The 23,511-nt window shown below is 46.7% G+C and overlaps 1 protein-coding gene across 3 annotated transcripts in view; it reads right to left on the bottom strand.

Moving 5' to 3' along the window:
- Nucleotides 1-15,884, bottom strand: part of slc12a2 (solute carrier family 12 member 2) — a 46,506-nt gene extending 30,622 nt beyond the window's left edge. For 2 of the 3 annotated variants that reach the window (XM_070924704.1, XM_070924707.1), the window contains exon 1: nucleotides 14,934-15,884. In XM_070924704.1, the coding sequence (XP_070780805.1) occupies nucleotides 14,934-15,500 (567 nt within the window). In that variant the 5' untranslated portion in view covers nucleotides 15,501-15,884. Of the gene's footprint in view, nucleotides 1-654; nucleotides 673-14,933 lie in introns of all 3 variants that reach the window. The other variant, XM_070924706.1, reaches the window with a different exon arrangement.
- Nucleotides 15,885-23,511: the final 7,627 nt, after the last annotated feature.

Genomic DNA, 23,511 nt, shown 5'->3' with positions numbered 1-23,511 from the left:
AAGTAGCACCAACTGCAATTATTTAGTGAATGAAAGCCATATTTACGGCTCTTGTTGTCCTCATGGAATTAATGTTGCGGAAATAAGGAGCCATTATCTCCCCTCAATGTCCTCATTAGAGAATGGCCTGTGTTTCTTTGTGCAAGTGCTCGTTCAGAATTTACTGCATCTAAACTAACACGGATGCATCCAGAGGGCTTTAAGAATGTCTAGAAAATGGAGCACAGTCTGTGGTATGATAGAGGGAGGAACCATTAAACAAATATGAGTCAACATCTCTCGGCAGAGAGGGGCTCTCCGTTACAATGGGCGTATAAATAGGCGCTATGAATTATCCAAGAGTGCCGGGCCTCTGGCATGTACAGAGCCGAGCTGCGGGAGGGAGGCATTGAGCATCACTCTGCATCACTTCACCTGGGCCATCTGTCAACATGAACACCCTTGCCCGTGTCCCCTCGATGACTCAGCAACACTGCAGCGATCTGGCCGCGGCAGCTGAACAGGCTGTCGAGGGCCAGGATCCCCTCTCCATGTCGGAGGGTGAGCTCCTGCACCAAGGGTCTCTTTCCTCATCAAGGGTTTTATACGACAATTCTAAGTCAAAATGTGATGTTAAGGTATTCTGTTCAGGTGAAGGGGTTATTTTGTCAACACTTGAGTAACCGTGATGTTCTGAAGAAAATAGCCGAAAAATCAAGTCAAAATTCAAGAAACACATTGAGGAACGGAGGCTAGGGGACTAGAAGCTGCTTGTGGAAGTGGGAGCAGGACTTGGCTCTCGACGCGCCTCGTCGGAGAATACCCGACTTCCTGCAACACTGGTAGTGCAGGTTCCAATTAGGACTCGGTATCAAACTTCAATGGTTTTTGGACTGAAAGAAAGACGTCCAGGCAAGACGCTTGGAAAGAACCAGTGGAAACAAAGCCACGCGAGATGTGCTGCAAAATCTTCACTTCCTCGTCATGCCAGAGTCACCGTGACACTGAAATTTTGCATACCTTGTAGCAGCAGCAGCAGCTGCAGACACACACACACACATCAGGTGTGGGGTTGAATCACTTTCATGACGCAATGTTGCTGCAGAGCACAGTATCACTCTGAAGAATTACGAAAGCATACGAAGTGAGAACGGATGTTTCCTTGACAAAGCATAAAGAAGAAGGTATAATATTTTCAGAGAGCTGTGTCAACACGTGTTAGTGGGGAACTTTACAAGTAGTTCCAGACAGGGGATGGACTTGGAAATCAAGGAAACATGGGTCTATGTCGGCGCTACGCAGTGTCCCTGGCACACCGAGTGACGTTACTGAGCGTCCTGCATTGAGCGCGTATGCTCGCGACGCATGTGCACTTTCAGCCTTTGTTGAAACGGCAACCTTTCGGTAAGACTTGTTGGCTTCTTGCTCCTTTACAGAATGTTTTGCCTGTGCAACCCCCCCCCCGGCGTTTCGAAGAATACTGCAACGGATAGCGCCTTGAGCATAAACGCCTCCCCAAGGTACACTCGTGGACTAGTTCAGCACAACAAGGCAAACAGTTCAAACTGTCTGTTGGGATCAAACCAAATGTCAGGTATCCAACACAGGATCAGTAAGGGTAAAACTAAAAGCAAGGTTCCATACCAAAAATCTAAATTCCAGACTTCTTTCCAGACCATATTTGACATCGGAGTACAAATGGCTCCATGTTTATTATAGGCAATTCTCTGGAAACAAACATTTATCCATACTCTCTTCTTTTTTCCATACTTACCCAGACCTGGAAATGACTAAAATCAAATACTTTTCCATACTGCGAGGGAACCCTGTAAAAGCCTTGGCTGCGTTGGGATCAGTCCAAAAGACAACCGATCTACACAGGCACGCGAGACAAAGCAGGAAATTAAGGACGAATTCCTTTCTCAACAGCCAACAGGCCGGGACACAGACAGCGTGCTCCAACTGTAAGTCCCTGACTCCACATGAGTCACACTTCCATCCTTTAATTTGAAGTATTTGCTGTCTAACCCAGTGTTCTTTGTAAGAAACCCCGCAGGAGTCCAAAAGGCTGGAGAGTAGCAACCCTCTAAAAGTGAAGTAATGATATCATCCAGCTCTGGGTAATGACGCAGAGTCTCGGTTAATGGGCCCCAGCGGATCCATCCAGATGTAATGGCTAAAAAAAAAAAATAAAATCTTGAGGCGTGCGACAGCCGCATGAAAGCAGAGTACCAGCTGTACAAACAATAAAAAAACTGGCAAATTGTGATTTAAATCATGGACGACCTGACCAAAGAATGAGTAAATAAGTGGCATACATCTGATTTTGATACTCCGTCAGTACCCCCCCCCCCCCCCCAAAAAAAAGTACTGCATTTTGACACCAACCCCTAAACCAAAACCAGGCTTGGTTCGACACGGATGATTTAATTTAATGAGATTCATTCAAAAGACTGTGGCTTTTTGAACGGTTTGAAAAGGCAAACTACAGCATACCTTTATGTGGCACGGAGGTTGGCTTAACAATTCAAAAAAAAAAAAAAAAAAGATAATTAAATCTGCATCTGGCACAAATTGTGGAAACAGCTGGGCGATGGGACACAACATTCTTGGAGTGATGTCAGGTCACGCTGCTGATGTCATTATGCAACACTGACAACAAGGTCTGCTGCCCTTGCATGGCATTAGGGACACTGTCAACCAGGGAGCACCCGTTTGGTTGATCAGTAGAAGGGGGTCAGCTTTGATGCCAAAACGGTTTTGCTCATCGCAGTGTTGCTTAGGAAAATTATAGAAATCAAGGACAAAGTTATTTTTGTAATCTCACTCATAACAAGTCCTAAAAACAGTATGTCATGTCGTCTGCAGCCACTTTCGAAGGAAAAGCTGTGACCGTTTTTAATTAAAAAGGAGGCTTAGGTGGGCACTATTTCTTTTAACTTTTAGACGGTGGTTGCTTTGCTCCTGCTTCTGCGACACATTTGAGGCGGATTCTCACGTTTGTCGATGATCTGCATTTGATTTACGGCCTCCGTTTATGTCGGGGATCAAGAGGATGTCCAAATCTTCCTGCCGCAGCAGTTCGACGCTAAACGGATCTAAATTACTACAGCACGCTCTACAAAAGGTTCTCTTGCTTTCTCTATGTTAGGGACAGGTATAAGCCGTCTTGTCCTAACATTTTTTCCCCACAGTTTGGCATCCTTCCTGTGCGACACCAGCTCTGTGTGCCACCTATGCAGGCATCGAGCAGACATTCTAACTTCAACCCAAGAGCTGGATCTGGGGTGGCTGAGAGCTCCCGCTGCTGAGCGCACGGCACAGAGAACAGTGCAGACAACACAGAATGAGTTAGTCAACATTATCTACATGGCTGAAGCGGCACAAAGGCCGGCTTTGCGCAACAATGACAAAACATTGAGAGCTTAGCACGGCAGTGCAAACTGTACCATGACTCGCCACGAAGGGCACCGTTACAAAAAAGCAAACCCAATGGTGCAAGTAGATTCCACTGCGGTTAACCTTGGACATAAGACAGTCTGAAAAAGGGCAAGCGTGCTTCTGGGAAACCTTTCAAGACCGAGGGACAAATTCACGTGGCTTAAGTCAGTAAAGCCAGGAAGGACAGAGCTTCATTTCCAGGAAACACTTGCATGTTCTGCCGACTTCATACTAATGAATAATTCATCCCCTGTAAAATTATCAGGACTGACGCAACACGCCTAATCAAAAAACAAATAAAAGGCTCCTGTTTGTGTCAGTGAGGCTGGAACTGGCCCGGCTTCCCTCCTAACTGCACACTACATCACGGAAACACCGACACCACTACAGGTACTTCGTTGTACTGAAGAGAGGGTTGTGTTGGGTTGCGTAAGAGAGGGGCACCTCTGAATGGGACTCAAGTCATGGCATCATTTAACAGTACTTTAACTCTATTTTGCTCCTTACAAAAGTCAACAACAACTTGTATCATTGATTAATTAATGAAGTAATTTATTAGGCAAGAATACCAAACATTCTTTGGTTGCGGCCTCTACAATGAGCGGAATAGTACATTGAATATTTTGGGGTAATGAGAGTTGCCGCATCTATGGGCTGTTACCATGGCTTGTTAGACTTTTAGCATTTGTTAACAATATCTCAATAGCACGGTCCATTGGTACACTGTGTCCGATGTACGTATTAGTTTACATTGCAGTGGTAAGCATCTTTTGAGCCAGGCTGACGCTGATAGATTCTCAGATACCCATTTCAGACCGACAGTCCCCCGCCCTCCCTCCCTCCCTGCATGACTCTATCAGTGACGGAGGAACGATCAGATGTCCGCCGTCTCGAACATCTCGCCATTGTTTGGAAAAACCTCCCACCACTCAGTTCATTATTCTTTCACGGCACTGAAACTCTCCCAGAGTTAGATTCCCTGCAGCCCACTGAGGCCTGTTGACGGAACCAAAATGGCCTGGCCCCCACACTGCAGAGATTATTGTTTTTGGAATTGTGTCGAATTACTGTTGGACTCTGGCATAAGCGTGAAAGAGGTGGCGAGTGAGGCACCTCGCAAACAGTGGGGGGCTTTGTTGCTCGGCGAGGCGGCGGCGGCGTCTGTGAGTGGACTCGGACGGAGGAGGAGGCTGTTTTGGGAACGCGGATAAAGCTTTAGTTTGGGGTGGGTGGGAGTACGCATTGGAAGCAGGGGATTGAGTTCAGTGTTTATCTACTGTGTCTGACTTAAGCTGATGAATCTGAAGTGGAGACTTGCCCTGTAACGACTGCAGGGATGTGGCGGTATCACATTTTCAAGCTACGATCAAACGTTTAACCTTGACAAAAAAGTGTCACGGTTAAACGGTACGATCACGATGTTTCATCAAACGTTCCGCCACCCCACCCACAGTCCATGTCCAGGACGTACCCAGAGAAAACCCCCATGCAGGTGATGGACGAGTGATGGACCTTGGAACAGTTCCACTGGGCTCTTACAAACCCCTGGCACTGTTTCCCCCCTCTGAGCCATCAGTCTCGCTGGTCAGGCTGGAGCTAAACAGGCCCCCGTGAAGACGACACGGGAGACAAGTCGCTGGACATACAACTTAGTTTTGTGAATGTGGAGAACACGCGTTCATGACTAAAAAGCAGAATATTGTGTCCCAAACCGGCAAAAATACTTTTACCAGCAGTAAACAATTCCCAGCTAAATAAATGCGGTATTCTGTCACATTCCGGGGACATTTTTTGCTCCGGTGCCCCGTTAACTTCTAACTTTCCGTCACATATGCTTTGCGTACATGTGTTTACAGTAGTGGGCCACCAAGACAGACTTAATGTTGCAATTGAATGCAAATTGGCCGGATTGTGGGAACATCCTGCCATACGGCTCGCATGTGTACACACAAGCGCACACGTGCGGCAGCTTGTAAACATGTATATAAAAAAATGTCTGCCGATTTTCCATGATGCGAAACAGCCCCCCCCCCCCCCCCTTCATGAAACAAGCTGCTTCAATTAGCCGTCGCATCAAACTGACCTCCAAACATCTTTGAGTTGTCGAGCTCTGCAGACATGTGGTATGTTAACTGATGCACATGGACAACAGCTCTCATTGTCACAGTGTCCTCAGTTCAAGGTGAATATTTAAGAGCGAGGAGCTGGGGGGGGGGGCTTGAAGAAAGTCGGGTTGCCAAAGGGAACAAGAGACGGCACTCATTTCCTGAGACGAGGCGAACTTGAGCAAAGGGGAAAAAATTGTTTACGGCCTTTTACTGTGCGATTTGATGATCTAGTGTTAAGATATATTGAGGACTTGGTATCACTTTTGTGATACTGGTGCCGGAGCAATCCCCAATGTGTTGGTGCACAACATCTTATTTCATCGAACAAAAGAAGCCAGTCTAAACACAAGCAACCATACAAGAACTTTGCCTAAATACTGTTTAAAATTGACAAGAAATCATGTTCCCAACCAGAAACTGTCTGATGAAAGAACCAGTGAAGACCAAATCCACAAATCTTAACAAGCATATGCTACATGCAGCGTGATTCCCAGGAGGCATTTCTGAGACACTTAATTAATACTACATTTATTTGTCAGGGAAATTTGTCCACAGACAACCGTTTGTTCCAGTACGTTGAGGATTGCAGTTACGGGGGGGTGGGGGGTGGGGGTATCATGTGAGAAAGTGAACATTCACCCCTCCATACTGTGTGACGGAGTGAAACTGGTGCATGTGCTTTGTGAAGTGCTGAGCTTTGCAGTGCTGGCAGCGGAGAGACAGTCGATCCCGCCGCGCTGCGAGAGGAAATGCGACTGTGAAGGTCACCGCTGTTGTGTTCCTTGAAGGGGACAAAAATTCCACTGGGCGTGGGTTGGAAAAAATATATATATACATACACATATATATTACTGTAATCCTGCTGATCTCAATGCAAATCTCCAAAAAATGCCGTGGATAATGAACCTGTGTTTCATTAGGATCTCATATACATCAAATGTGTCCCATTGAAAAAGGTACTCACGATGTATGGCTGTTTGTGTGACATTGTTGAATGTTACAAGCAACCTAACTGTGCATACACATAATTAGCAAATACCAATTAATGCTTATTGCTATATTAAAAAAGGAAAACTCTTTTAAAGACTGCTACTTGTGTCATTTTGCCAATAATTCCTATCAGTTGAAGTAGCGCTTTAGGTTCATAGGGTAAGGGTTGAGGTTAGGGTTATTATTATTATTATTATTATTATTATATAGGGTATTATTCTCTAATACCACTTTGACAGGGCTGTAAAAATGACTGGTTGGAATGTATGCGTATCCCAAAAGGTCTCCAACATGGGGAGTTTAGCTGTCAAGTCCTTTACATTATTCTTTTTTTTTTTTAGAAAAGGTCCAATCAGGACGGCGTGTCTTTCTACTGGCCTCAGGCCAGCGGGCAACCATTATTGTTAAACCCTGGCACGCCTGGTTTAGTCAATACAACCACAGTGTTTGCAAATTGCAGGACATCTGACAGGGGCCGATCTGTTCTCACTGATGTCATTCAAAAACCCCCCCATTTACAGACATGAACGGTTTAAACTGGCCCGGCGATTTGCCAGCCTATCAGGCCATCGGTGGTCTCCGCGCTCACTGGCCCGACACACCGGCTGAACGGGGGACTTCGACAGTCACTTCAAGCTGCAGTGGTGGCGGACTGCGAACAGTGTCGACAGTCAAATTCTCATTTTCTCGGCAGCGTGACACAACAAAGCTGCATTACACAAGTCAGCTAAGCTTCTTTCGCCAGCAAGGTTCTTCCGGGTTCCAGCGGAGCAGCTGCATTTGTTAGCTGGACATTCTGGGTCTTATTTGGGTCTAGAAATCCCAAACTCCCATTTACTCCCACTTGAATTACTGTACATGGAAGCTGGTACAAATTGTCTCAGGAGGGGGGTGGGGTTGTTGTGCTATTTCTGACATCAGGCCGCATGTGACGCACTTGGACGTTGGGATAAGAAGGAAGCCAGGTCCTCGGCAGACAAAAAGCACACACACACACACACACACACACACACACACACACACACACACACACACACAGAGGTTTTACGAGCTGTTGCCAAACTGCTGTGTGTGTGTGTGTGTGTGTGTGTGGCGTGTGTGTGTGTTACAACAGCTGTAAGGCCATCAACCACGGCTGATGCCGAGACAAAAGGACTCCCTTCCCTTGTCAAAGGCCACACCAGAAGCCCAGGGCGTCCTTTGCTTCCTGTTTCTGTGTACAATCTGTGCAGCAAACAAAGAGAAGGGGGAGTAGTGTAGAGACAGGAGGGGAGGGGGTGCTCAAAAAAAAAAAAACTTGTAACACTCAAACAGAGGCTCCATTGTGCAGACTCACAAAATCTCCTGTAAAGAGCAGCAAACTCAACAGCTGCACCTCACGGTTTGTCAGGCAACGTGGACTCAGAGCAGAGCAGCTAGCACCTTGTTGTTCTCATTTTCGTGTATTTAAAAAAAATAATAATAATAATAAAAGGGTGTGAGCCTAAACTCCAATTTCACGACTAATTACCCGATTGAATTAGTCCACCGGACAAATGTCAGGACATGTTGTTCAGCAGTAACACCACACTCCAAGACCTCATCTTTAAATCCTACTTCATAGGCTCTAATGCAAGTTATACTTGACACAATAAACATTGATGCAATGGAACTCCACTTTTAGGATTTAGGAACGTAAAAGCTTCAAAGTTCACGAGTGGGGGGGGGTATCTACTGACGTATTTTTATGTCATAGACCAAAACGTGTAAACATCTTCAGCTTGTGTGTACAAGTCCACAGACCTTATTTCAGGCGTCTAACCAAAAACCCATTCAAAGAAACCCCACTGACTTCCAGACGAGGGAACAGGAAATGTAAAACTCATTTCAGTCACATTTATTGTTATTGTTTTAACAGTACGCCACGCTTATCAGTTACTGGGGGATAAAAAAAAACTTAAAAAAAAATAAACTTGAATGAAAATAAATGTTTATTTCACAAAAAGCTAAAAAAAAAATAAAGGTAAGCAAAGTAAAACATATCACGTTGACCAGATAACCTGCAGTTCACACCACCATCTACTATGTTCACTATAACTCACGAGGCCCATGTGTGAATGACACACACACACACACACACACACACACACACACACACACACACACACACACACACACACACACACACACGGTAACCCATATGCTACAAGCTGCTGCAAGCTAACCGTAGGGGAGACTGAATGGATACTGTGTGTGTGTGTGTGTGTGTGTGTGTGTGTGTGTGTGTGTGTGTGTGTGTGCGTGTGCGCGCAGCGATAATGTGGGTCAGTGAGGAAAAATAGTTAATTAATTCCCGCGTCAAGTCCAGCTGTGGAATCTGAAACATGAATCGGCGGCTCGCTTTAGTTACAGACGAGGCGTCGGGCATTGTTCGGATTCATGCCGTGTGTGTAATATGTGACCCATCAGTGTGAGGACGCTGCATATGGGGGGGGGGTGGTAGGGGATGCAAGATGTCTGATACCAGCTTTTCATTAGAAGGGAAATAAAAAAAAATGAATAAAAAAAACAAACATTACGAGCACCCAGAAATGATGGCATGATGGGAAATGTTGGGTGGTGTTTACTCAGACAGTGTAATTGGAGATCGGTAATATCAGATAATGCTGAAACGAAAAATACAGGGAGATCAGTGATTGCATCGGCCTGCTGTAAAAAACACAACACACACACACACACGGTAACTTCCTGTCGGTGCCCATGGAGATCAGTGGCTGGCTGGGGGGGGGGGGGGGGGGGGGGGGTTCATTGCTCAATAAAGCCATCAGAGAGCAGCTCTCATTAGCTAAACTCCAGAGACACCAGGAGGGCACTCCAACGCCACTATGGCAACTGTAGAACACAGAAGAAAAAAACCCCTGCAGCATTCCTCGTCAGCCAACATGACCTCTGAGCTTCAGAGGGTATCAGAGGGGTATCAGAGGGGTAGCAACTTTTAAGAACCCGTGTGTAAAATGATTTCAGTGGATGCCAAAGATAACGCACCGCCGCGTTTACAGCCAACAGCCTTAAATCCAAGAGGACGCACATCTCCGTCTAAACTCAAAACAAAAGCCGTATCAAACCAAGTGGCTCTAATCTGCACCGCATCAGGTAAATACTGCGCGGAGCTCATTGCTTTGCGACATTTCCCCACGATGGAATAACACATGCAACCACAACAGTGTGGCAAACATCTCCGACGGCTGACAAAGTGACACTGCGCCCATACCGCAGCGCTGCTATACTAAAGCTGCCACAATGAAAAGACAGTGCCATCATAGCAGGCTGAGGGTCTTGGATATCTTGCCAATTATGGCGGTGCCCAGATACTTGGCAGGCCAAATGCAAGCTGGCCCCCCCCCCTGGTTTTTTTTTTTTTTTTTTTCAGTGCCTCCTCAAGTTCACAAGCATTACAAAAAAAATGGGTGTGATGAACAAGGGATCAAATCAGCGACTACCAAGCTAAAATGCTAAAATATTCGGTGGTTCTCAAATGTGAGAATTTCTGCTTTATACCATCGAAAATTGAGTTTGGCGTTATTAGTTGGACAAAGAAAATAGCAATCTGAAGACGTGGGAAGTTGTGCTGGATAATTTCGCTCAACGTAATCAATAGGTGAACCCTTAAAGAGAGTAACCAGCCTTTTCAGACACAGTGGAGCTGCTACAGTGGTGCAACACTGAGGGTGGCATCAATATTTAAAGAGCACAGAGCGTTCATGCTTGGCCGCTCTGGACTGAATAAATCCTCCTTGTCACCGCTTCCCTTCTGACCCGTCGATACGGACCTACAGCACAGCGCCGCTGGTGCGGCGGCGGCGGCCGCTGCGGCCACCGGATCAAGGGGCCCAATGCACCAGGACAGTGAGGCCTTCCTGCCCGTCCCCGCTGGTGATACCCCATCCCGCTAAAACACGCCAAATTTCCTACTTCACTTCACCATCACTGCGCTCATCGTGGTTATATGAAGAACCTGAGGCGCTCAGTAGTCGGCGGGGGGGGGGGGGATGCAGTTGGACTGTACCCTGAGAGTGCACTGAATGACTCATTGATTGCTGTGAACATGTCCACGGGGCGACGGTCGATTGGCACAGAGGAGTTTCCATTCCACACTTCGATCTCGGGGGCGTGTGCGCTTCAGAGAGGGGGAAAACTCTTCGGCGTTGGGCATGATACAGTGGAAACACCAGGATCGCCATGACCTTCAAACCGCCACTTCACTCACTTCCCCCCCCAGACACTGAGCCAAACAGTGACGCCTCTGTGAACGGGGGGGGGGGGGGGGGCCCAACCACAGCAGCTAATTAAATCCCGCCGTCTATCAGTTGGATCGCGGCAGTAATTTTGTGGTGATGAAAAACGGACTTGTCTCCCGATTCTGCGCCGCGTACATGTCGTTAAAGGCTTAATATAGTCGGACTAGGGAAACGCAATAAAAAAGGAGCCCCCATTTCAGCTACGCAACCTTGAGAAAACACGAGACCGGGCTTTTCATCACAAACTACTTGATGGCTGGATACGGGAACAGCTCATCGGCCGCTTCAGAGATTAAGGAGCAGGGTAGGGAGATTGCTTTTCACCAATGTTTCATTTACTATACAGCCGACTGGAGGAAGTGATCTTGGACAAAGGCATCCTGCTTACGTTGAGGGACACACTGGGCGACCTGCCGTCCAGTCCAGTCCCTGTAGAACCGTGCACCGACGGCGGTTGCTCTGCCTTTTTGTGTTTGCTAGCCCAAGAGCGGACCAAACATGGAGACATCATATTCGACTTTGTCACACACACACACACACGACAACTACATGCAGCATATCTAAAAAAAAAAAAAAAAAGGCCGTCCTTGACCTTGACATCTCAAGACCGAACCTGTTCCAGGAAGCAGGCTTGCCGAGTTATCTGGACAAATGAGTCGAACCCAGAAAACATTTTCCACTTCTTGATAACTGAATAAACCTTACAAAAAAAAAAAAAAAAAAAAACAGGCCCAGCACTAGGGATAACGTGCGCACTAGTGCTGGCTGCGTTTTTTTCGCACGGCAACAACATCCACAATCCATAGGGTGTTGCATCACATCCTGTGTATTGACGGGCTAAAAAGGTTCTACCATTTCCAGTAGTGGTAACTCGGGGCAGCAAGCGGCATGTATGCCACCACTTAAGACCAATTAGAGCTCAACTACTTCTGGCTGTTTGGAGGCCGATAACCATGTTGATGTTAGTTTGAAGAAATCCAAATATTGAATGGAGTCGTTTGTCCGGGTTTAAAGCATCATGCTGCCAAAGCCCATTATCAAAAGCTGAAAACCAACAGCAACTACAACAGCTTTAACAATAGACTCCATTTAAATATATATATATATATATATATATATATATATATATATATATATGTTTTGTATAAATACCTAAAATAATAAAAGTAGAAATACAACAAAATTATAATCAAAAAATAAGGGTAAAAAAAGGGGAGCCTGTACAATATGATGGAATCAATGATAGAGTGATATACTGTGGAGGGGGGGGGGGGGTGTCAGGCAGCCATATTCTAAAAGAGACGCAGCCTATGTGCTGCTGACCAATTTTTTCTTCTTCTTCTTCTTAAGAGTCATATCTCACTTTGGAATGTTAAACATGGCATTCCTCGTGATGGCCTTCCCTTGAACGGCCTGATATTTCAGCTCACTCATTTGATTAAAAAAAACCAAAACACAACCTTAAAACAAGGTTGGTGGGATCGGCACCATTTCGTTTCAACTATGGCATGATTCACCAACGAGGGTCAGTTCTCACCGCGGCTTGGACCCCGGACGGTAGGCTGGACGTCAAAACGCGTACCTCTGGACAGAACGCGGTCGCTCGCGACACGTGGATAAAAAAAAAAAAAGGGTGTGGGTAGACTTAATAAGTGCCGACCCCTCGCGGATAATATTGAAGTAACTTCATCACAAGCCCACCAGCCAGTGTAAAGGAAGGTCAAATACCGGCTTCTTTTGTCTAACGCTACGCTCCGTGGCTGCTGTCCGCTCTGGAATGTGAGCCATGTAGACTCGACCATCATGTGACCGCTGGGGCCCACTGGTGTGGTGATCTTGGACTGGGCCAAACTGGGCTCAATTGCACTACACTACCACATTTAAGCACATTAAGTTTTTTTTTTTTTTTTTTTTTTCCTCCTCCCTTTTAATTATTTATGATATTTACTGTCAATCACTCGTACTTGCGTCACTTTCCAAAGCATATCGTGGTGTTTCAAGCGTGTTGATGTGCATGAGTCATTTGTTTCCACCATTTCGACATTTATGACGAGCCGAAATAAAAAAATTAAAAAAAAGAGCAGGTCAGACTTTTAGCGTGGAGGACCAGCTCTAACGGCCAATCAATCTACCGACACATCCTGCCGACATTGCAGACATTGCGGTCTTGATGGGAGGTTAGATAAGAGGGGTCGATATCAGTCTCATCTCTGTACGCTCAGCGCTAGGTGTAGTTTCATGATTTGGTTTGGGTTTTTTTTTTGCCTAGCACAGTGCCACCAAAAGGAGAAAAAAAATTATATATATATATATATATATATATATATATATATATATATATATATATATATATATATATATATATACACACACCGATAGATATGTCTGACATCATCAACTGATAGAAGAGAAACGCCAGAGATATGTTTGAGGTCATTACTTTAACAAGTGAAAAACGCCCCCCACCACCACTACATACCAAAATTCAAAAATATCGGCGTCGCTCTCAGACGTCCAATATCGGTCGGGCTCTCTTTAGTCGGTGTTCTTTCCCGCCACAGGAGAACACAACCGAGCAGCTCCCTCCGCAGCGGCCCACCGGTTGTTACTAACTGCGATAACCATCCGCCGGAGCCGCATCAAAGAACTGTAGTTCTACTTTTGAAATGGCGCTGGGGGGGGGGGGGGGGGCATGAAGTTAAAAAATAAAAATAAACGGGTGGCCACAGGTTACGTAGTGCATTTCATGAATGTCTTCTATTCATAGCATTCATATGTTTACAGTACAGGCTTTGGAGCGGCTCAGAGCGAGAGAGCGAGCCGGTGTAAACTCATCACCAGGGCCGCCGTGCGTTAGCCAGGCTACCGCTGCCAAACTGTCACTTTTAAAAAGAGTTTATCAAAATGTAACCGTGGCAGTTTAAATGGAAAACAGGGTGGAAAAAAAAAAGGCTACTCGGGCTGAGGTCAACACAACATAGTGAGATGGGGGGGGCACCTACGGCTACCAAAGAGCCGTCAGTCACATGCCGCCGTGACCCCGAGCGCCCTTCCGACCGAGCACAGCGGCTGACTTCACTGGGAAGGACGCCCGCGGAGGAGAAACGAATCAAGTCGAGTCGGCTGTTTGTCGGGTCCGCCTGGAGAGGAGAGGAGAGGAGAGGAGAGGAGGGGGGGGGGGGGCACTTTTGCACGATGGGACATGATTGAAGCGCATCAACGCCAAACTGAGCTTTAATCAACAGACAAAAAAAAAAAGTCAGCATGGGTCGTCGGCATGCTTTTTGGCCAATTCCGACATGACCGGTTCTCTTTTGAAATGCGTGTTTGTTCGCTGGAAGAAGAGCCATGTGGCCGAAAGTACGCGGACATCCAGGCCCACATACCTGGGTATACTTCTGGCCCAGCTCACGGTTCCACTGAAGTGGATGATGAGTTTAGTCAACAGTGCTGTTCAAACCCCTTTCCTGTTTCAACATGACAATGAAACCAACAACCCCCCCCCCCCCCTCCTCCTCCTCCTCTACACGCACACACAACCAACTCCATAGAGGAACGGTTCGCCCCCTTGACCTCGACCCCGACCCCCATCCAATGGAATGGGATGCGGCCGGGTTTACTTTTCTGGTGGGGAAACCCCAAGAGTGGGGGCCGTCCTATCAGCACGTATTGTGTGTTGGAATCACATGTTCAGCGGTCACATATGGAACATTTCAAGGGGGGGGGGGGGGGGTAGGGTTCACTACACACAACTACCTGTGCTGTCTGCTGTTCACAATGTAAACACGATGACCATCAGCTGTTCACTTGTAACCAAGCTCCAGCTTCTCTCTGTCAATGACACAACAACAACAACAACAACAACAACAAAAGGCTTGCTGTGACCTAGAAGGGGACACGGGGGGGGCACATGTTGTCTCTGGCTGCACATGTGTGCACAACGCACGGCCTGGAGTGAGGTGATGGGATCTGTGGCATTTAAATACAAATAAATAAATAAATAAATAAATAAATAAATAAAGGACCGATCGACTCGACCTGGGACGGCGTGCTGTCACCGGGACCCACTCACGCCATAAGCTGATTTCTAGCGGGGATGGTGCGTGCGGTAAACTCAAGCCATGTGTTTGCGGCGTACCTTATCCAGCTCGTCGTGCAGCTCCGACAGGGTGGGTCTGATGAGCTTCTCCCCCAGCGGCGCTGCCGTCTGCCGGTAGAAGTCGATGTTGGGCACCGCGTCGATGGTGTTGTGGCCGAAAGTCCTCAGGTAGTAGGTGTTGGTGTGGGTGTCGTAGTGATAGTGATGCTGGCCCCCCGTGGACGAGTGCAAGCTGGTCTCGCTCATCACCGTGTCCCCGTTCTGCAGCCCCTCGGCCGGCGCCTCCGGGGAGGCCGCGCAGCCGGCTCCGCTCGGATCCGCAAAGTTCACCACCCGAAACCGACCCTTGGCTTCCTCCCCGCCGGCCCCGGGATCCGCACCGGGGCCGTCCGGGGGAGCGACGGGAGTGGCCTTATCGCTGGATGGGGCAGTGGTGGAGGCGTCGGAGCTCGGGGACTTGTCTTCGGCGGCGCCCGCAGCCTCAGCCACGATGTCCACCTGGAATCGGCTCTGGCTGGGCGTCGGACCGGGCGGCCTCAGCCCCGCATCCGGGGCTAGACTATTATTTTCCGCCGGGGCGGAAGGCGAGGAGGATGGCGCTGACATGGCACACACACACACACACACACACGCGCGCGCGCGCACAGGCACACACACACACACACAGACAGACAAAAAAAAACACCAATGAACGTGAAAACCGCGTGTGGACGGGGGGGGGGGGGGGAGAAAAGCCACGTTATGGCCCACAAAGCTAACTGGAGGAAGTGTGGAGGTCCGGCGGTCGCCCCGTGACAAACACACGACTGGCTTCCTATGTACGGGGAGGAACACGCTGCTCTGCCCGGTAGTCGGTAGTAACGTTAGTGACGGATAGCTCGCTAGCTGCCTCGGAACATGAGGCTGGAAACTTTCAGCCGCTCTCCTCCTCCTCCTCCTCCCGCTGCTGCTGCTTCTCCTTCTTCCGCGGCAGTAAAATCCCAAAAATTCCCCCGGTAACTTTCGTTGCTCGGAGACACTGGACTTAATCCCGTCCACCGCTGGTCTGTCTGTCTGTCTGTCGTTCGGCGCGGGCGGGCGGGCGGGGGGAGCAGGATGCTGTTGTCGACCTTGCCGCAGCTCCTCCTAGACTCTCAGAGCTTCCCTTGCCGCTATTATACACACTGCAGTCGGCATCACTGAAGGGTGGGCTCCCGCTGTGAGGGAACCTCGCGAGATGTCAGCGATCGCGTCTCTCTCTCTCTCTCTCTGACTCTGACTCTCTCTCGCTTCTTTTTTTTTTTCGTGAGAGGGGAAATGTCGCGAGAAGACATCACAATACCCAAACAGTAGGCGTGACGTTATGAGGTACCTATGGGAGGGCGAGGAGGGGGAGGAGGGGGGGGCGAAACTGCACCAACAGGGCCGACCAAAACTCTTTGTGCGTGTCTGTCTGTCTGCTCGTCTGTCTGTCTGTCTGTCTGTCACGTGGGTTAGGGTGTGACAAGTTTTTTTTAGGGTGTTTTGCTGCCGTGCAGTGGGGTCTAACAGTACTAACCAACCACGGTGTCGGATTCAGCCCCCCTTCGCCCCCCCCCCCCACCCCCCACACACACACCTGTGCCCCAGGCCCCCACCACATGTTCTCGCCTCCACCAACAGAGCACACTAACACATATGTCTCAGAAAGTGCACATATGGTCACACAGCACTCTTATTGTACAATACAGTTTCATGCTTTTACTGGCATGCCATACTAATACTGCAAACCAGCATGAAAGCCTCTGAGCCAACTAATAATATACAAAAGTACAAGAAAAAAATATACAGTAAAATGCTCAAAATGTTGAACAGTGGTTAAAAAAAAAGTCATTTCAAAATAAAACTTCCTTTTTAATATGTGGTGGAGGGGGTATTCAGATCTTTTACTCAAGCAAAAGTAGCGACAGCGTAAAAGAAATACTCAATTACAAGTCAAGGTCCTGCGTTCAAACCGCTGTACACAGAGGGTGTCCGCGAAGCAAAGAGGACACCTGATTTTTGGCAAAATGAATGCTGATGTTGATGTTTGAGCTTGTTTACGCTGCCCCCAAGTGGCCAAAAGGAATCCGCTGTTGCAGGTTTAGCTACAAGTCGTACCAGAATGTAAACACTTGAAATGAAATTACAGAAGTGGACTCACTATCGGACTTCCTCCCTCTGGAGCAATAAACGCTTTACACAACTTTGTGGTCTAAAAGCAGTAGCGTTCCCCTTCAATCCGTCCCTGCCCGTTAGTTCCCAGGCAGGCGCATTTTAATAACCCCGAATGATATTTCAGACAACAGTGTTCTCACAACTTTGTGCCAGCTTGTGCTTTGTCCCTTTGCTGTTTCAACATGACGTGCACAAAGCCAGCTCCATTAAGAGGCGGTCTGAATGTACTTTGTGCCACAATATCAGCAGAAATAACCGGAAGCCGGATGCAAACACGTCTCTTTAAGGAGCCTTCGGGGGCAGCGCTGCCCCCCTCAGCTGTTCGTCCGCTGACCTATTGATCCCACTGAGTTCATGATATCTTGTGAGGCATCGTTGCTCCACTTTGCCCCCAACAAATTGGATTACAGTAATCAGGTTTGGCTGTTTTGGTGGTAAATTGAATTAGACCAGGGATACCTCAGCGACTTGATTCGCTCTGAACAACCTGATACTGTAACAAAGGCCCATAATGATATAAATTACAATATTTTTACAGCTTGGTACATACAAAGTCGCTGAATCCCCTCACACCCCTATCATTATCTTACAGCATACCTCAATTAGCAGGAGGTAGAGGGTGAAAACTAGGCTGAGAGCAGCTGAGAGACTGCAACAGCTTTTCTGGGCCAAGGGCCAATTTATAAGGCTGAACGAGCTCCGAATTACAGGTTTATGTCAAACTCAGGGAGTTTACTTCAGGTCGAGGTTCGTTTTGGTCAAAATAGAGCATGTGACTTGTCTGACAGTGTGATCAGTGTCACAGTGGCGACCGCTAATGAATCCACAAATCGAACAAAACTTCAATTTTGAGTGAAGTCAAGAGTGTCAGACCGAAACGTTCCAATGTGGATAAAGGAGCAGCTGCCACCCCACTCTCTCTCCATGCTAAGCTAGGCTACGCACGTCTCTTCCTCGGTTGCTCACTTTGCCTGGTTATTGATCGCAGGCAGAGTTTCACATTTCCCCGCGATCTTTTCATTGGACACTAGAAAGCTTTGCCTTGCCCACGGAACGATTATGAATATTAAAGTACAAAGCATTATGCACGTAGCTGGAGTTTGCAGTCAGAGATTCAATTCAATGAGGTTTTATTCATAAAGCGCCAAATCGTAACAGAAGTCGCGTTTCATAGAGCCGGTCTAGGCCGCACTGTTGGTAATATTATTTACTGAGGCCCAGCACTCGGCGACAGTGGCTAAAGTTAAGAACTCCCTTAACTTAAGTGCTGTAAAAGTATGAAACTAGTGCTCCGCCACTTCAACACGCTACTACAACCTGCCCCCCCCCCCCTCCCCCACCACCACCACCACACGACGTCACGGTGAGAACAAATACTGCTGTTTAGTGTGTAAATAATCCTGAACCAGGCTTGTTTGTATAAGGACAAGCGGCCTTTCTTCGCTCTAAGCAGCTATTATTTCCGTCAGAGGAAGGACCAGGGCCCAAAGGTGCTGCCAGCCAATCAGGGTAGGGCCTCATGAATAATGTTATTATTACATTAACAACCCACAAACAGCCTGGTGCATTGTACAAGAGGTGGGCGTGGACTTTGGGTGGAAACAGCTTCGGGGTGAAACTAAACAACCCTTGAGTGAAATAAGTGCCGCAAGTGTGTTTCGGAGTAATTTCCAGTAAGTTTCATGACAAACAAACTGCATTGCGTATTAGTTTGAGATCTCCCTCGCACGCTAGTGAAAACTGAGGGAATGCTGGCGGCACCAGAAGCTCACGGCGTCACCTCAAACATTTCGGATTCATCACCTTGGTCGAGCAAGATGATCCACAGCAAAGTTCACGGCAAATGTATATTGTCATGGACCAAAGCGTTAGACAAAGTGACATTTTGACCTGAGGGTGAAATCATGAGGATTCATCCTCTGGGGACCATCAATGTCCATGTTACATGTCATGGCAGTCTGGGTTAGTTGCCTGGATGTCTGCCGGTTTATCTCCAGGAGGGGCTGTGTGTACGGAAGCAAAGAAAGGCCAAGATAATTCAAATTGCAATTGAATATAATAATTGTGAAATATAACCATCTACTGGATACTTAATATTGAAATTGGAGACCTACTTTTACTTTGAAAAGTATCTGAATTCATGTGTGTTCATTTCCCTCTTTGAAACATCCAGAAAAGAAAAAAAGATCAAGACTTTTCTTTTCTTTTTTTTCCCTTCTTTTCTTTCGTTTTACAATGAAGTTAGACATTTCCAGGGTTTTTTTTCAGCTGCTCGTCTGAAATAACATTTTTTTTTATAAAATACAGTCCACTACAACACTGCCACAATAAAGAAACACTGGACACTTGCATTTTCTCTCTTCCCAGTAAAACCTAGTTATAGAAATGACACACCTGAAACTTTCAAATGCGCAATTATTATTTTCTTTCAATGCTTCAATGCTATAAATTCCGTGGAAGTAATTCGGTAGTCATTATTTCCACAATTAGACCTTTCTTTGCTTTCATACACACGAGCCATAATCTGGACATATTTTCACTCACATATATATATATATGGTATCTGAAAGCCACAAATATAGATTATTGAGAGGAGCTGTATGTCCGCAGGACGGGAAAATACAGGAAAGAGTTTCTCTCGAATAGCGCGCTAGCAGGGCACGAGAAAACAGAAATAGAGCTCATGCTGCTCCATGACATCCTCTATCAGGTCTAGAGTTTCCTTGCCTGGTCTAGCTGGCTGCCTGCACTGCAGCGGGGTGTCGTGCTGATAATCACACTGTGACAGGCTCTGTTATATCTTTTTACAGTGGTGTGGAAGGTCAGACAGCCCCCCCCCCCCCCCCCCAAGATAGTTTCTCCTGCTCATTAGCCAGGAAGAACTGCTAATCCAGTTAATGCTGCTCTCTACAGCAGGAGATCATTACAGGGCCACACACTCGCTCAGCTGCTCGCTTTGCCGCAACACCGTAACATGCATTGTTTACTCGATTTGTGACTCGGACCCTATTATGACCAAAAAACTATTTTGAAAAATATTTTAAAGGCCCCATATCATGCTCATTTCAACTCCATATTTTTATACTAGGACTCCACTAGAGTAGCTTTGCATGATTCACAGAAAAAGTGAATCACACAAAAAGTCCTTATTTATCTCCTTCTGGCCCTTCATGCAGCCCCTCAGTTCCCCCCCTCTGTCTGAAACGAGCCGTTTTAGACAAACTGAACAACCTCCCCGGGGGGCGTGGCTGAGTGCGGTGACATCACAACCTTAAGGAAGTCCCGACGGCTCGTTTAAAAGGCGCAGTTTCTGAACACGGGCTGTGTTTCATTTCTCCGTGAACTGAACGTTTTGATGCTCTACTACATACATACATATACTACAATACTACAGTATTTATACAGCATCTAGACCTGCTTTTTAACCAAACAAGACATGGACGTCTCACTTTCTACAATATGGGACCTTTAAATCTGTTTTATTCGGATAGCACAGGGCATTATCATAAACTTGTTTTCCTATTTCACAAATCCCGAACATCATCAGCCCCACCTCTCGCTGGATTTACACATTTATCTCCATCACCCTTAACCAGGACGGGCTGAGAGTTAAAACACAACAGAGACTCATTTCTTGTTGTTTGTTTTTTTGGCTGGGCCCAACGCCAATATAGAGGCCAGTAGTATCACTTGGTGTACCATTCAGGGCATTAAACTTGTTGTCCCACACTATATTTATCCTCTACATTGGATAACTTCGTCAGCCACATTAGGCATTGGGTCAAATTTGACTTCAGTTACTCAGCTATTGGTCCCCATGTGGGTGGCAGTTCGGTTTCATAGCCCAAGTTTTTCAGGAAGTTCGAAGGATACATGAAGAAATGGAAGGCGCAGTACTGGTTCTGCTCGTGGTGGGAACTGTTGGGTACAAAATTGAATTGAATTAATAAGAATCTAGTTTTCCACCTCATTCGGTTCATAATATTCAGGGATACACTCCAACCGTCTGCCACCGAACAGGATGCTTCATTTTATGACGAGGCCTTTCTCCCTCTTGTCTTTCCTCCCCAACCATGACTACCCACCTCATGTATATAAAGTAATCTATTACATCAACCATTCAATGTGTATCCCTTTGCTTACAATTTACAAAAACACATATATTTATACATACATCCATTTTTTTTTTTACCCACTTGTTTCTCTTTGTTCAGCTTCCTTGTCCTCGTTATTAGTCTATTAATATGTCTATTTCTGTCTTCCTGTAAATAATATACTTTGTGTCTCACATGCCACATTTCGCCTCACTCCCAAATATTCACAACATATTCACCGGGTGGATAATGGAAACAGATGCAAAAGTAATCAAAGCAGTTCAATTTGGGCTTAAAGGCCCCAACGGAGCCAGATGGTCTGATATCAGCGAGAAAAGGTCATTCCAGAGGAAGGGGGCAAGATAGGAAAAGGGCCTGGGGGCAGACGGGAGCCCTGTCTTGTGAGTGCACAGAATGGAATATAAGGTCTAAGGAGATCAGATCAGGTATGAAATTTAAAATTCTGAATCAGACGCACATGAATAGGCAGCCAATGAAGGGAAACCAAGATCGGTGTGATATGGTCAAATGTCCTGACAACAGGACAGCAATTGACGTCTCTAGTCAAATAATGAGAAGGAGTCCACCCTGGTCCTCATCCCGCTCTCTCTGACTTGCGCCCTCCTCTCTCAGTTCACTGTAAAACGAGAAGCGTGCCACAGGTTTTGACCCCCCCTGGGTTATTTCTGTTGTGAGCACGTCTAAATCAACAGGTCTACAGATAGACCTCTGCAGTGTCATCCATACCAACGCGAAGGTATCGGCGCCGAGCTCCGTGACCTTCAGTGTCAGTCGGCGGAGACACGTTAAATTGCCACATACACGGGGAATGTCGGCACCGTGTTTCAAGCAAATCCCTGGTCATTTCACCCCCCCCCCCGTCATTTCTGATGGACACTGTGGAATTGAGTTGGGAGAAGAAAACGTGGATAGTGCCAACTGGAGGTGGAGGGTTGGCGTTGTCACTCCTGCCCGTCATGTTCGCTCGGGGGAGAGTAAAATTCCCCCGAGATAAGGGACATTTCCAGGAGAGAAACCCCCCCCCCAAAAACAGGAGAAGACAAGGAGGCATCAAGCATCATGAAAAATGTTCTCTCGGGGCTCTCAAGACGTGACTACACGTTACATCACCACATTCACACACCAACATTACCAACTTGATAATGTAGGTTTATTTCTTGTGGGGTTTTTTTTGGTGATGTGATGTTAATGAAATACTTCTGCCACTACTCTGACCTGATGCCCAAACTGTGGTGTTCTCTTTGTAGTCATTTTGTGTCTCTCTGTGGTCATTTTGCATTTCTTTGTAGTTGTTTTTTGAGTTTCTTTGGGGTCGTTTTGCGTCTCTCTGTTGTCATTTTGTATCTCTTTGCGGTCATTTTGCATTTCTTTGTAGTTGTTTTGCGTCTCTTTGTAGTCATTTTGCGTCTCTTTGTAGTTGTTTTGAGTTTCTTTAAGGTCATTTTGCGTCTCTTTGTAGTCATTTTGTATCTCTTTGCGGTCATTTTGCGTTTCTTTGAGGTCGTTTTGCGTCTCTTTGTAGTCATTTTGAGTTTCTTTGAGGTCGTTTTGCGTCTCTTTGTAGTCATTTTGTATTTCTTTGTGGTCATTTTGCATCTTTTTGTGGCCGTCAGTTGGATGATTGACAAAAGTTATTATAACTTCCCAGCAGAGCGCTACGTTGCATGGTGGTGTGGTGGCATTTATGCATCAGCGTTTCGTTTGTTTTGACCATATCTGTGGCCTTTCACTTAACAGGGTGCTGTGACTTTCACTGAGGACGACTTCACTCCACTAACACCTGAACACGGCCTGTTCTCTGCAAGGTGACTTGAGCTGTGGTGAGAGAGAGATGAGTCGCCAAACGGCGGCGAAAACTTTGAATGAGTTGTTATTAGCAAATGTTGTTAGATGAACTCAAAGTGGTTGTCTTATCATGTGGAATACTGGACAGAGCTGGGTTGCATTTCTTTTGTAAAATGATGTGATATTTCTTCAAGGTATTATACTTTTATTCAAGTTGAACAGTTGTTTAGCTTAGGTTGTATTCATTTATAAAATAGGATGACACTTCTGGAAGCAGATTTATTTGCAAAACTGTTCCTTCATTCAAGTTATTTGCTATTTGCTTGTGGACAGGAGCGCGTGTTCGCGATCGCCGCCATTCTTTCTTTGCCGATTGCCGCATGCAGTTGTAAGTCGGGTGAAAATCACACGCCGTGTTTCTGCAACAGCCGATTAAAGCAGCGAGCCCCACCTCTGGCTATGTGCACAACACAGAACAAGAGGGTTGCCATCACAAACGGCATGCAGGCGAAAATATTTGTCTCTGAGCAGATGTATGCTGC

Source organism: Enoplosus armatus, chromosome 18 (assembly GCF_043641665.1).
Source record: "Enoplosus armatus isolate fEnoArm2 chromosome 18, fEnoArm2.hap1, whole genome shotgun sequence".
NCBI classification, from domain to species: Eukaryota; Metazoa; Chordata; class Actinopteri; order Centrarchiformes; family Enoplosidae; genus Enoplosus; species Enoplosus armatus.
This window is presented reverse-complemented; position numbering and strand designations above follow the sequence as displayed.